We start from the raw sequence: 12488 nt of genomic DNA, 5'->3' as shown, positions 1-12488 counted from the left end.
CGAAGATAATGGGGGTCGACTCAAGGATGCCCCTGGTGATCTCTGACGCTATGAACTCGCTTAGCCTCTCATCTACTGGCTCGGAACCTGATCCCGAACCCGATCCCTCTCCTGAACTGCCAACTGTTGGTCTCGAACGTAGTACCACCATTCTAGAATACATAAATAACAACCATTAGTGATACTGATACTTCTTGAGGGATCACATCTACTACAAGTTCTCTGGTCTTATCTTAGCCTTCCTTGGTTCGGGTACGGATCCTCTGCTTTCAGTAGTACGGGCCCATACTACCTTCCACATCTATCCGTACCTTCTTCAAGGACTGCCTCGACTCCACCAGATCCCTTTCACTACTGTTGATCACTGCTATACTCATCCTAGGCTTGCCTTAGGGAAATCTCTGACTCCACCCTACCCGATCCTCAGCTGTTGAAGGCCCTCTTGTAATGCCAATTAGCCATTACCTGAATACTATCACATGTGATGAGGCTCAGATAATCCTTCGAGTAACAGACTCGTCCCTACAACTGTTAGACTCAGCCAAGAGCTATGCAATGGGGCCAAATTCAGCACTCTAAGATTATTCGGCCCGGATCACATGTGACATGACGTATTCACCTAATGGCTAACTCCCATCACTCAGAGTCCCATGAAGCACAAAGTAAGCAACAATCAGACAAAAGGAAACAATCTCAAGCAAATCTGCTCTCATAGAGAGGAACTGAACTAGCATACAGTGCTAAACTCATACCATCAGGCATAACCTAAACAGGCTATCCTACTGTTGTCTACTCAATTCTAGCATGCAATTTTTATACACTAAAGCACATAAAGCAGACACATAAGGCATCACTGCTAGATCCTTAGTCCTATTCTAGCATGCTGTTCTATAGAAACTAATAAACATAACATAAGCTTGTATGGGTACTTTGGGGAATACTTACTTGAGCTCGGCCGGTCGCGCACATCACACTTTGTTCCTTCTTAAAGCTCTTTACTTATCCTTTTAGAAAACTTTTTCTTTTTCAAAATCTTTCAATCCCTCGATTTGAGTTCAGACACCCCCGAAGGTGTGTCCGAATCCCTCAAACCAGGGCTTTGATACCAACTTGTAACGACCCAATTTTTCACGTCCAAGAATATCATTTTTTAATTAATATTTAGTAAAATCATTTGCAAATAAACATTGTCTGATCAAACCATTTCATAAATATATACTATGTCTGAAAACCAAAACATGTGAACTATCAAAATATCAGAGTATGAATCCCAGAACAATCCCATGAATACGGAAAAACAGTGTGCGTGTATGATGTGCCGCTACCACGCCAGCTCCTTCCCCTTCGACGAAGAGGTACCTGAAACGAAAACTGTAAACTGTAAGCACGAAGCTTAGTGAGTTCCCCCATCGTACCACATACCATACGATCACATAACAAACATACTGCCAGGCTATTCTAGGGTGCCTGACTACCCAGTGCGGCCATTCTGGGGTGCCGACTACCCGTGCGGCCATTCTGGGGTACCGTCCTACCCGTGTCAAGCCATTCTGGGGTGCTGACTACCCATCGGTCCTAACAACCGATCCTCGGGGACTATTTCACCCCCTACTTCTACTATCACATATATCATAACATAAACATACTATCAGACATATTTGGGGTGTCCGAACTACCCTTCGGTCCTAACAACCGAACTTGCGGACTATTCCCCACCTACTATCACTATCACATATAACATATCATGCCGGCATATAAACATATCATCACATACTGTCAGTCATATCTGGGGAGTCTAACCTACCCTTCGGTCCTAACAACCGAACTCTACTACTATCACATATAACATATCAGGTAGTGGCAACCTAGATGATATCACAAAGACAATCATCTAACATACAACTCCTGCTGGTGGGACGGCATTGTGGTCGTAGACCCACCGCTACTAGAAGGTAACTCACCTCAAAGTAGCTATTGATTCGAGCGGGAACTGACTGTCTACTGCTACTGCTGTTGTTCCGGAGGTCCTCCGGCTATAATTCCCACAAAACATTCAGTCAAACACTGCTAGTTGTACTTAGGGTAAAATGACCATTTTACCGTTGACCAGGTCAAAGTACAAGTCAAAGTCAACTTCCAGTTGACCCAACTCGCCGAGTTGGCTTGCCAACTCGTCGAGTCCCTACCCATTCGATTGTCCTCAATCCGACTCTACTCGTCGAGGTAGGCATTGACTCGATGAGTTCTCCTTCTAATTGATGTCCACAAGTCCTTCATCCTACTTGCCGAGTTGTATGAACAACTCGTCGAGTTCATCTTCATCCGATGAACACTCTATGCTGAGACTCGCTGAGCTGTATGAACAACTCGCCGAGTCTGTTCTTGAGGTAATAAGATTGCCTTGGACTCGCCGAGTCAGGGCATTGACTCGCCGAGTCCCTCCATGGATGGGTCTGGTTTCCGACTCACTGAGTCCACCCACGACTCACAACTCCACTCAGTAAACACGAAAAAGGGGAAAACTCGGGGACTCGCGGCTCGACTCGCCGAGTCGTTCACATGCAATTACTATATACTCGATTCTGATTGAATCCAGCTCATACTATACATAGATCTGGGCTCTTAGGGTAGGTTTTACACGTAAAGTTTCCAACTTTACGTGTATACATGCATAGGATGGGGATTCAAGGCTTAATAAAGGCTAAAGTAGTAGATCTAGCTCATTCAAGCACTTTACTCCTATAAAGGCCATGGATCTGAGCTTTTGGAGCTCAACCCTGCCTAAATCTAGAGGTTAATCAGCTCATTACAACCCCTAATCCACAACCAAGCTTGGAAATGGTTCAAGAAGGACTTTAATGGTGCCCTAAGGGACTTTAAGCATAAAAACATAAGGAAACTGAGTTATACCACAATGAATCTCTGAAATATCACCAAGATATCGGGCCTCCTTCTTCTCCTCTTGATCTACTCTCCTTCTTCTCTCAAAATCTTCAAGAAATCACACCAAAACACTTCAATCTCACAAGAATAGGGGTTAGGTCGATATAAGGAGCTCTAAGGGTGAAGGAGTCGGGCTTGGGGCGCACAAGGTTGCTTTAAATAGGGTGCAAACCCTTGAAATTAGGGCTTCATCCAGACAGCGGGGACTCACCGAGTCCAGAATATGGACTCGCCGAGTCGCCAACTTAAGCGTGCTCAAAATCCCGGCTCTACTCGGCGAGTCGGGCCTACAACTCGCCGAGTCCAAGGCTAAAAATGTAACTTACTTAGATAGGTCATACGTACCAGTAACCAGGTTCTACACAAATTATGCACAATCAATAGAAAACAAATAATCTCTGATACCATTAATGGGTTTTATAGGTTATAAAAATACATATGAAGCGAAAATCTTAACCCTTAAGTTCACATGCAACCTATAAATGATCTATGTTTTCTCTAATTAATAGCAATAAACAACGAACAACAAGAACCCTACGAAACGATAAGTATTTCAAAAATACAATATGGAATAGGGTTTACATACCTTTGATTTATTATAACAAATAAATATGATTATCGTATTCATTACTTCTTCTTAAAGCAAGCACCAAAAGCCCAGTGCCTCTAATGACTTGTACCCGAAACCCTAAAAACTAGAAGATAAATGGAAAGAGGAGAAGGGAAGCAAAATTTCGGCTCTTCCTTGAGGTATCAAGTCAACAAAAATATGGAGCCTTAGAGTCCTATTTACAGATGCTTAAGGAACCCTAGAAAACCCTAATTTGAATATAATAATAATAATTCAAATTTGGTAATTATCTAATCCCTTAATTATCTAAAATGAACATTACAAAAACCCAAAATGGGCATGCCAAAACTGGCCATCCCAAGAGGGTTATAGAATCCTTTTCTTGTTCAACTTTTGAACAGTTGCAGCTTAGATCAATGCATCTTTAATTAATCCAATTAATCCCAAAATTTATCTCAATTAATTTCTGATTAATTCTTAATTAATTAATACTATTTCTAATTAATATATTAACAAATAATTTATTAGAATCAATAAATCAACCTCTCTCTCTCACTCTCTCTCTCTCTCTCTCTCTCTCTCTCTCTCTCTCTTTAAATGTCATTCTATTTAGTTACTAGTTATGAGGGCAACCCAAAAAGGATTTTGCTTTTAATTAAGTATATTGCTATTTAGTTATGATCTTAGACACCTTAATCTAACATTTTTATTTTAATTATGTTTTTCCGCTACTCTTTGCTACTTTGAAGATATGTAATCATACATGTGACGATGTAAGATAATTTGGAATTATGTAATCATGATACTTATTGTTCATGTATGCTTTGACAGTAATATTGATAGACGTCGCGCCTCCCGACGTTTCTGCCGTCGGCTGGGGCATGACATTATGCTAGCAAGGGCTTGTAAACGTAAAAAAATAGTAAGAAAAGGAAGGTAACTTGCTTATGATTCAAGTCTCAAAAGCAAATAAAATGACATATAGTGGCACATTTCTTGATTATGAACTTTTTCGTTAAAATTGAAATATTTAAACAAGTGAAATCAAGAAATGGATCCTTTTTAGCATGGGGAAAAATGGATGACTTGGAAAGGTTCACTAAAAGCGCATGCATATGATTCAAGTCTTACAATCGATCAAATTGTGGCACAACAAACTGAGAAAGATAACAGGGTGAACCCAACTCAGTTTAAAAAACTTGTTACTCATTGGTTTACTGGAATATCAGGTATTATATTTAGTTTCTTACATAAACTAAAGAATTTATCATTTTACTCATTAGTTACCCTTAATGGCCTAGCATGCTTTTATTTCATTGAATTCATACTTTCACCTTTTAGTTAAAACAATTTTACACTAAAAATAGAAAGTACATTGCTATTTTGGGTAAAAGATAATGTAAATTTATTAAAGTTAGGTAACCTTAATGGCCTAGCATGCTTTTTGTTCATTGAATCCCTACTTTTACCTTTGAGTTAAAACAAGTTTACACTAAAAAATAGAAAGTACATTGATATTGTGGGTAAAAGATAAAGGAAATTTATGGAAAATAATTATGTAGAGAATGTGTGATTTGAGGATAAAGAGCCGAGCAAAGATGGAAGAGCCCCATGTTTCTGGGACAAAATCATTTGCTCAACTTGCTCACGAAGAGGTATTATTATATTTTATTATTTTGACTTATGTTATCGTCTTTTTTTTAATTATTTATTTTTCATCAAACATAACTACGTCTTGTTATAGGCATTGAAAAATAGTGTATACCCAACACGAGGACAAATATATGTAAAAACCCGCACTCGTAAAAATGGAAATATCGTGAATGAAAAAGTCACTCAAGTTATGGTAATGATTTCTCTAGACATTATATATGCATGTTTTTAATCATATCAAGTTATGTACTCTTTGTTTCATTTTGAACCTTGTAATTTGTCCCACTTTCAAAGTATTAGAAACATACTTTTAAAGTAGGTTGCTATACTATGATAGTATAGCAACCACTTTCAAAGTATGTTGCTATTAATTTGAATGTGGGACAAAAAAAGTGGGTGAGAAACATTTGTCATGTTTTTTGTATGTTGCTATTATGCAGACTTCCCTACAAGCCATTGCAAGCAATTCCTCAAATACCCAAGGATCAAATACCCTAGGATTTGTAGATGATTTGCCAAATGATGACTACTCTAAAGTTAAAGTTCCTAAAAAAAGAGGGTATATCAGATGTGTTGGAAGGATGCCCACTGTAAAAGAGAAGGTTGTTTCTTGTTCTAATGATCCGAGTGTCGAATAACTAAAAACTATGGTGAACGTTATGGCAAATATCATCCAAGAACATATCCCAAATGCAAACTTGTCTGGAATTCTAAGCAATATGAACATACAGGTACATATGTCATCTATAATTGCATTGTTCCTTTTCAATTACCCTATGAACAAAAAAAACATTCATTAAAATTAGTCCATTATCATATTTCCAATTAGACTCAAGAATGACCATTTTTGCCCTTCTAAATGATCTTCTTGGTGTACATATGCATCTTCTTAAACACATTCTTCTTGTTCATTTGTACAAGACTGGTAGAAGATATCTAGAGTTGGACACCAATGTTCTACGTTTTCTTTAATTTGTTTCAGATGTCGGGCAGCACTTTTACAGTTCCATGCAACTCTAACTCAGTTAACCAGAGAGCATCTTCTGAAAGTCATCATAATGATGGTAATCATTTTTATGAGCTTTTATCTTTCCTTTGTTCTTATAAATATAGTTTATTTGTGTTGAGTGTTATAATATTTATTTTCTAAACTAAGCCTTATTTCACTGGATTCTGGAATATCTTTGTTTTTTGATAGGGAATTACTAGCATTGATTCTAGAGTATGAGATAACACAATTTATTCAACCTATCATGTCTTTGTATCTTTCGTTTTTTTTTATATGCATGTTTTAACTTTTGTTCATTACTTTATGTTTAGCATGTACTTAGAGATATTTGATATTTACATAGATATTCGATTCAAAAAGTTAAAAGAATATTGATGAAAAACAATGAAATTTTGATTATTTTCATTGTGCTACAATTTAGTTATTCATTTTATTTTATATTATAGATGAAATTATATTGTGGTAAATAAAAATGTCACTAAAATCTTAAAATATGTAACTAAAAGTTGCATGAATTTTTTAAATCACATGAGCTTTTAATGGCACAAAATATATGCCATAATTTTTTTTTCTGCTGTGACACATAAAAAATGCCACTATTTTTTATTGTGGTAAATAAATAAGTACCACTATAATCTTAAAATGTGTAACTAAAAGTAACAGAAATTATTAAATCAAATCAGATTTAGTGGCACAAAATATGTGCCACAAAAGAAATTTGTTTTTTTGTGACAAATAAAAAAGTGTCATTGAAAGCCTAAAAACTGCAGCAGCAAAAACAAAAAGTGTCACTAAAAGGTTTTAATGGGAGGGTTTCTAGTGACATTTATTAAGTGTGCCGCTGATTTTTTGAGAAGCCTTTAGTGGCATTTTTTTGGACTTTTAGCGGCACTTTTTGTGTTATAGTTTGGAGCATTAGTGACGACATCAGGTTATCCTATTACCTAAAAGATAACATAAGCAAAACATTGAATAGTCTAAAAGATTTATGGCTTTGGGCACACCTTTAGCAGCGATAAAGACAATAACAACGACACCAAACATATCCGTTTTCTAAAGTCAATATACATGATAAACTTTACAACAATACTAAAATTTAGGACCATACATAATGAAACATTCTGGACAAAAACGAAAACTTCTCATACCACATCAATGAATCTTGTAATTTATTTTATTAACAGATATTAAAAATAGCACATATAGCTCAAAAGATATATATATATATATATATATATATATATATATATATATATATATATATATATATATATATATATATATATAAAGAGAGAGAGAGAGAGATACGTTCCATTGAAATTAAAAATAAATTAGAGATCTTAAGATTCAACATCAACAATATATTTCAAGTTTGCCGCTCTAACCCTCTGGCGTATCGGCGCGGAAGGCATGATATAATCATAAATGATTATATAGCATCGTCCGTTCCTTTCTCCTCCGCCACAATTAGGGGTGTAAACGAGCCGAGCCGAGCCTGAGCCTGACCAAGCTCGAGCTCGGCTCGTTTAATTTGAGGAAGCTCGAGCTCGAGCTCGATTCGAGCCTTAAAACGAAGCTCGAGCTCGGCTCATGAACAATTTAGTGGGTTTGCGAGCCTAATCGAGCCTAAACGAGCCTCTATGTATATATATATATATATATATATATATATATATATATATATATATATATATATATATAGAGAGAGAGAGAGAGAGAGACTTGTTTAAGCTCGTTTAGGCTCGCGAGCCCCATTAATTGAAGCTCGGCTCGAGCTCATTTAGTAAACGAGTCTCATATCTAGGCTCGAGCTCGGCTCGGGATCGTTTAATTCGATCTCGAGTCGAGCTTTTAACGAGTCGATCCCGAGTAGCTCGGCTCACTTACACCCCTAGCCACAATCACCACCACCACAACCGCCACTTCCACAACTACTGCCACCACCTTTGACACCAGTCGATCCCACCACTGTCACCTCCATCGTTTATACCACCATCATCTCTGTCACCACCACCTTTTCTGCTATTAACTGTCATAATCGTATATGATTACTCAGTCTGTGAACGGAGATATATGTATAATCTTTTATGATTACACATACACTGCTGTTGTTGGTATACTAGAGCGTTAGAGCGGGAAATGAGAAATTTATAGCTGTGGTTGAATCTCAAGATCTCTTTTTCTAATCTCAAGTGAACCGTCCTATATATATATATATATATATATATATATATATATATATATATATATATATATATATATATATATATATATATATATATGATAAACTACATACGTTCAAAATACCACATGAACCAAAATTGTAATAAACTTTGTAACTAAACTAAAATTTAGGACCGCACATAATGGAACATTTTTGACAAAAACCAAATCTTTTCATGCAACATCAACAAATCTTGTAATTTACTCTATTAACAATTAGTAATAATATCATATAAGGCTTTTTGATATGTCTTTTATCGGTTCTAGTAAGAGAGTGAGTCTAGCTTAGTTGAGACTGTTTGATATCATATTAGGAAATATTTAATTCATTATTAGTTCCTCTCTTACCGGTCAGATTCATGGTTCTGTTTGACCCATTAGATCTTGATTCAATCAACAACTATCCAATAACTCTCACTTGTAATACAGTCATTTTACTTGAGTTAAAGAACATATACAAAAACCATTTAAGCTAAAAATAGTCTTTTGGTAACTATATAAGTTAAAAAGACTACCAAAAAAATAACCAATATTATATTTTTCTAAATGTATACCAAAAGATTTGTTTTCTTTCTTCTACAAATAGGTTTTGAGAAGTGAGGGTAATATTTGTATGACATGATGATGATATGAAAAGCTTCTTGGCTTTAGATGAAATTTGAATGTTTAGGTTAGAAAAAAAGTGAAGAAAATGATAGTGTAGAGAAAATATGCGTGCAAGTATATGTTTATTTTATTTTACTTTTTTATTCTTTTTTATTAATTTGACCAACCTTTTAAAATCGTATGTTATGCATCTCTTATGACAAAAGTGACATAACATTGAGGTGGCTATTAAAAAACTAATGTGACACGATATGACATATACTTTATGTAGTCAATAGCGACGCTATAGCGGTTAGCGGAGGTAAAGAAACGCTATTTCAAAATGGCGGTTTAGAATAGCGGTGACGTTATTAGCGCCACGATTTACCGCTATTTACAGCGATTATGGTCACCGTTATAGCGGCACTATAACCGTTATTTGAATAAATTCTATTTTTGGGCAATTTTACATAAAAAAATGTTTTTTTGTCATTACATTGAATAAAATTGTTTTTTTTTAGCCTAAACCAAAACTTTTGTGTCATTTCATTGAATAAAATTGTAATTTTATTACTGTCATGACTTCCATTAAAACCTTGTATGTGTTGTTTTGCTAATTATGTTGAAAACTTGAAATACTACATTATGATTAACTATCAAATTACTTAATCATTTTACTTGGTAACTGCAATTGTGTTAAAATATGATAAAATAGTAAGTATTTCATATGTTTTCTTATTCATTGTGTTAAAGTATGATTAATTGTGACATAGGTAACTAGTATGTGAAGTATGATTAACTAATTATGATATTTAAAGTATGATTAACTAAATATGATATGTAAATTATAATTTACTAATTAACTAATTAACTAGATTGGGTTGAACTTTGAAGTATGATTTACTGATTAATACTATAATATATATAAATTTTACTGTCACGAGTACCGCGATTTCAAATAGCGGCAGATGACTGCTATTATATTTTTACATGTAAGTGCTTAGCATATACTATGCACTCCTTGGGTCCTTACCGATAATTTGGGCGACTTCATCCCCACCTAAAAGTTGCGCTAGACTATCTTGGAACTCGAAAATTAAGTGTTTAGCGCCATAGTTATGGTAGTGTGCATTTGAGGTGAGTGCAATTCACACATCACAAGTTCTGCTTAATTTTCCTCAAACAAATTAATCTATTTTTATTGGGAATATGGCATCTCATAGTCTTATCGTAAACGGTTGTACAAGTTTGTGACATAAAAGCATTCAGATGAGAATACAAAGACGACCGAGACACGTGGTCTAACATTCCACCGTTGGCGGGTCCTTGGAACCACAAGTGACAGCCGTGGGATGAGACTCAGGGTCAGGGTCTTGAACCTTCACCATTTCGTTTTCTGGATCTCCTTTTTCAACGCCAGACATTTGCATTTCTTTGTTCTTTCCCCATAGAAGAATGTACAATCCTGCTACGACAATAGCGGATCCCACTAAACTGTTCACAACCAACCAACCAAAAACCGGATCAACGACAGGATAGAATAATTATATGATCAATGAATAAAGTAGCAGTACCTTCCAAGATGTAATGGTTCATGTAGAAATGGAATGTCGAATACTGCTGCTATTATCTGAACAAGAGGACTGAAAGCAGAACTGAAAACTGGACCCCTTTTCTTCACGCACCACGACATCCCAACAAAGCAAAACCCCGACCCTACGATCCCCTGTATGCAAATATTATCTGGAAAGTGAGATGGAAAGCTTCAAATCATTGTCATAGAAATGCATCTTTCTTTTTAACCTTTATATACAGTTGCAACGCTAAACATGAAGAAAAAGTATGGCAGTAGGCAGGATGCTTTTTAATTTGACTTACAGCATAAAGGATGCTAAAGACTTCTAATTTTCCTTTAAGAATCCATGAAGAAAGATCTCTGTCGACGGACAAACTTAAGGCAAAAGATTGGATGGCACCAAAGAACATCATGATAGCGGTACTTGAATACTGCAATGGGTATTTCTTTCCAATGTTTGATTGGACAAGAAACCACGAAGACCACAAAACTGTACCCGCAACCAAAGCCAAAGACCCAGAAGCCCATCTCGCTTTCCTTGTAGTCAATAACGAGCTTAGCCTGCTGATCGATTGAGTATGATCAATGGAGTCGGTTGTCACTTGGTGTTGTAGGTGAGAGTGGTGGTTAAATAATGGTGTTCCTTTGTACAGGGTCAGTAACATGCCACCTCCTAAGCAGACTACTGTGCCTATCACTTTGGCTCTTCCAGCATTTGATTTTATGTTCACTCTTTCCAACCTGAAGCAGCGTCAAGAATTCTATCTATAGACGTATACAAATATATAGCAATACTGATTTACAATATGATAAGGCTTGGAGATACAAACCCAAAGGGTAATGAGATGATAAAGGTGATGACAGGCACCATATTGAGAAACGCACAAGTGAATGTGGCGGATGTGTATTGTAGACCAAGAAGGAACAAGTACTGCGTGAGCGATGCCCTGCATCGAGCAGAAAACCCTAAATTAGTATAGAATTATATATAGATGCCTCAAGAAAATAGTACAATTTATATATTTCTCTTAATTACTAACCCAAGAATTGCATTTACGAAAAGGAAGAACACTACGCTGTATGTGAGCTTCGGCCGGTTCTTCCTGCTAGAATTTTGCATCAAATATATATAATCACCACATTCATAAAGATCCACGGAGTTAAATAGAATTGCATTCAAAACGAGGAGAGAGAAGAGAGATGTACCTTTCGAAAAAGAACGCTACAGGGGCCAAAAAGATGGTAGCGACACTCAGGCGATACGTAATAAAGACGAGATGGTTCAGTCCATCGACTATAACCTTTTTGAGGAGTACATTAATAGTGGCGAACACAAAATGGACGGCAACCATAACCAAAACGGGGTACCACTTTCCATTGCTCTTACTATCCATCGATCTTTTCGACTGAGTAGAAGGAGTTCACACGTTTTTAGTAGATTTTGTGAAAGCAAACCATAAAACAAGTTGAGAGAAACTTCTGGTGATGTCTAAATAGACAATACGGAACAGATTGCCTTTTCGCTACTCAGAGAACCGAATTAATTGAAACTCTCTTAGATCACATCAATCCTTTGTGCAGACAACTTAAATATCACACGAGTTTAATTAATATACAAGTATTTCTTTTATATTCTATTCTTTATATCTCTTTTGACTGTTCTTTTCAAACTAATTGGTAGTATTCGGGAATCAGCTGCTATCATAAACCATATAATCAACCATCGTTAATGCATATTATACGCAACAACAAAAGGAAAGAACAAAAAATAGATGATCTAATTTAATAAGATAGACAACCACACGGTAGCCTTCAGTTTCTCCTAATCATCATCATCATAAATAACCATAAAGTGGCATGTGGGCAGTTCTTTCTTTAAGCTAATAACATTACTTAATCAGGCAATAGCATCTACTAAGTGGGGAATG

At 36.1% G+C, this 12488-nt stretch overlaps 1 protein-coding gene across 2 annotated transcripts; it reads right to left on the bottom strand.

Annotated features, from left to right (window-relative positions):
• Positions 1-10156: 10156 nt before the first annotated feature.
• LOC145091636 (WAT1-related protein At3g30340-like) lies at positions 10157-12258 on the bottom strand. Of its 2 annotated transcripts, none has more exons than XM_079029399.1 (6): positions 11767-12258; positions 11601-11666; positions 11391-11507; positions 10863-11301; positions 10559-10710; positions 10157-10478 (listed from the first exon to the last, which is right to left on the bottom strand). In XM_079029399.1, exons 1-6 carry the CDS (start codon positions 11952-11954, stop codon positions 10286-10288), a joined length of 1155 nt encoding a protein of 384 aa, XP_078885525.1. In that variant the 5' UTR covers positions 11955-12258; the 3' UTR covers positions 10157-10285. The 2 variants fall into 2 exon arrangements, with proteins under 2 accessions (XP_078885525.1, XP_078885526.1); XM_079029400.1 differs by having other exon boundaries at positions 11601-11663.
• Positions 12259-12488: the final 230 nt, after the last annotated feature.

The sequence above is a fragment of the Lactuca serriola genome, chromosome 3 (genome assembly GCF_051521515.1).
Source record: "Lactuca serriola cultivar US96UC23 chromosome 3, Lser_US96UC23_V15, whole genome shotgun sequence".
NCBI lineage: Eukaryota > Viridiplantae > Streptophyta > Magnoliopsida > Asterales > Asteraceae > Lactuca > Lactuca serriola.
The sequence above is the reverse complement of the archived record's forward strand: the minus strand, read 5'-3'. Positions and strand labels throughout refer to the sequence as shown.

Coding starts and splice junctions, on each gene's coding strand:
- LOC145091636 (XM_079029399.1), bottom strand. CDS start 11,954: ATGGATAGTAAGAGCAATGGAAAGTGGTACCCCGTTTTGGTTATGGTT. Junction 11,667..11,766: donor GTAGCGTTCTTTTTCGAAAG/GTACATCTCTCT, acceptor GCAAAATTCTAG/CAGGAAGAACCGGCCGAAGC. Junction 11,508..11,600: donor TTCGTAAATGCAATTCTTGG/GTTAGTAATTAA, acceptor TGCTCGATGCAG/GGCATCGCTCACGCAGTACT.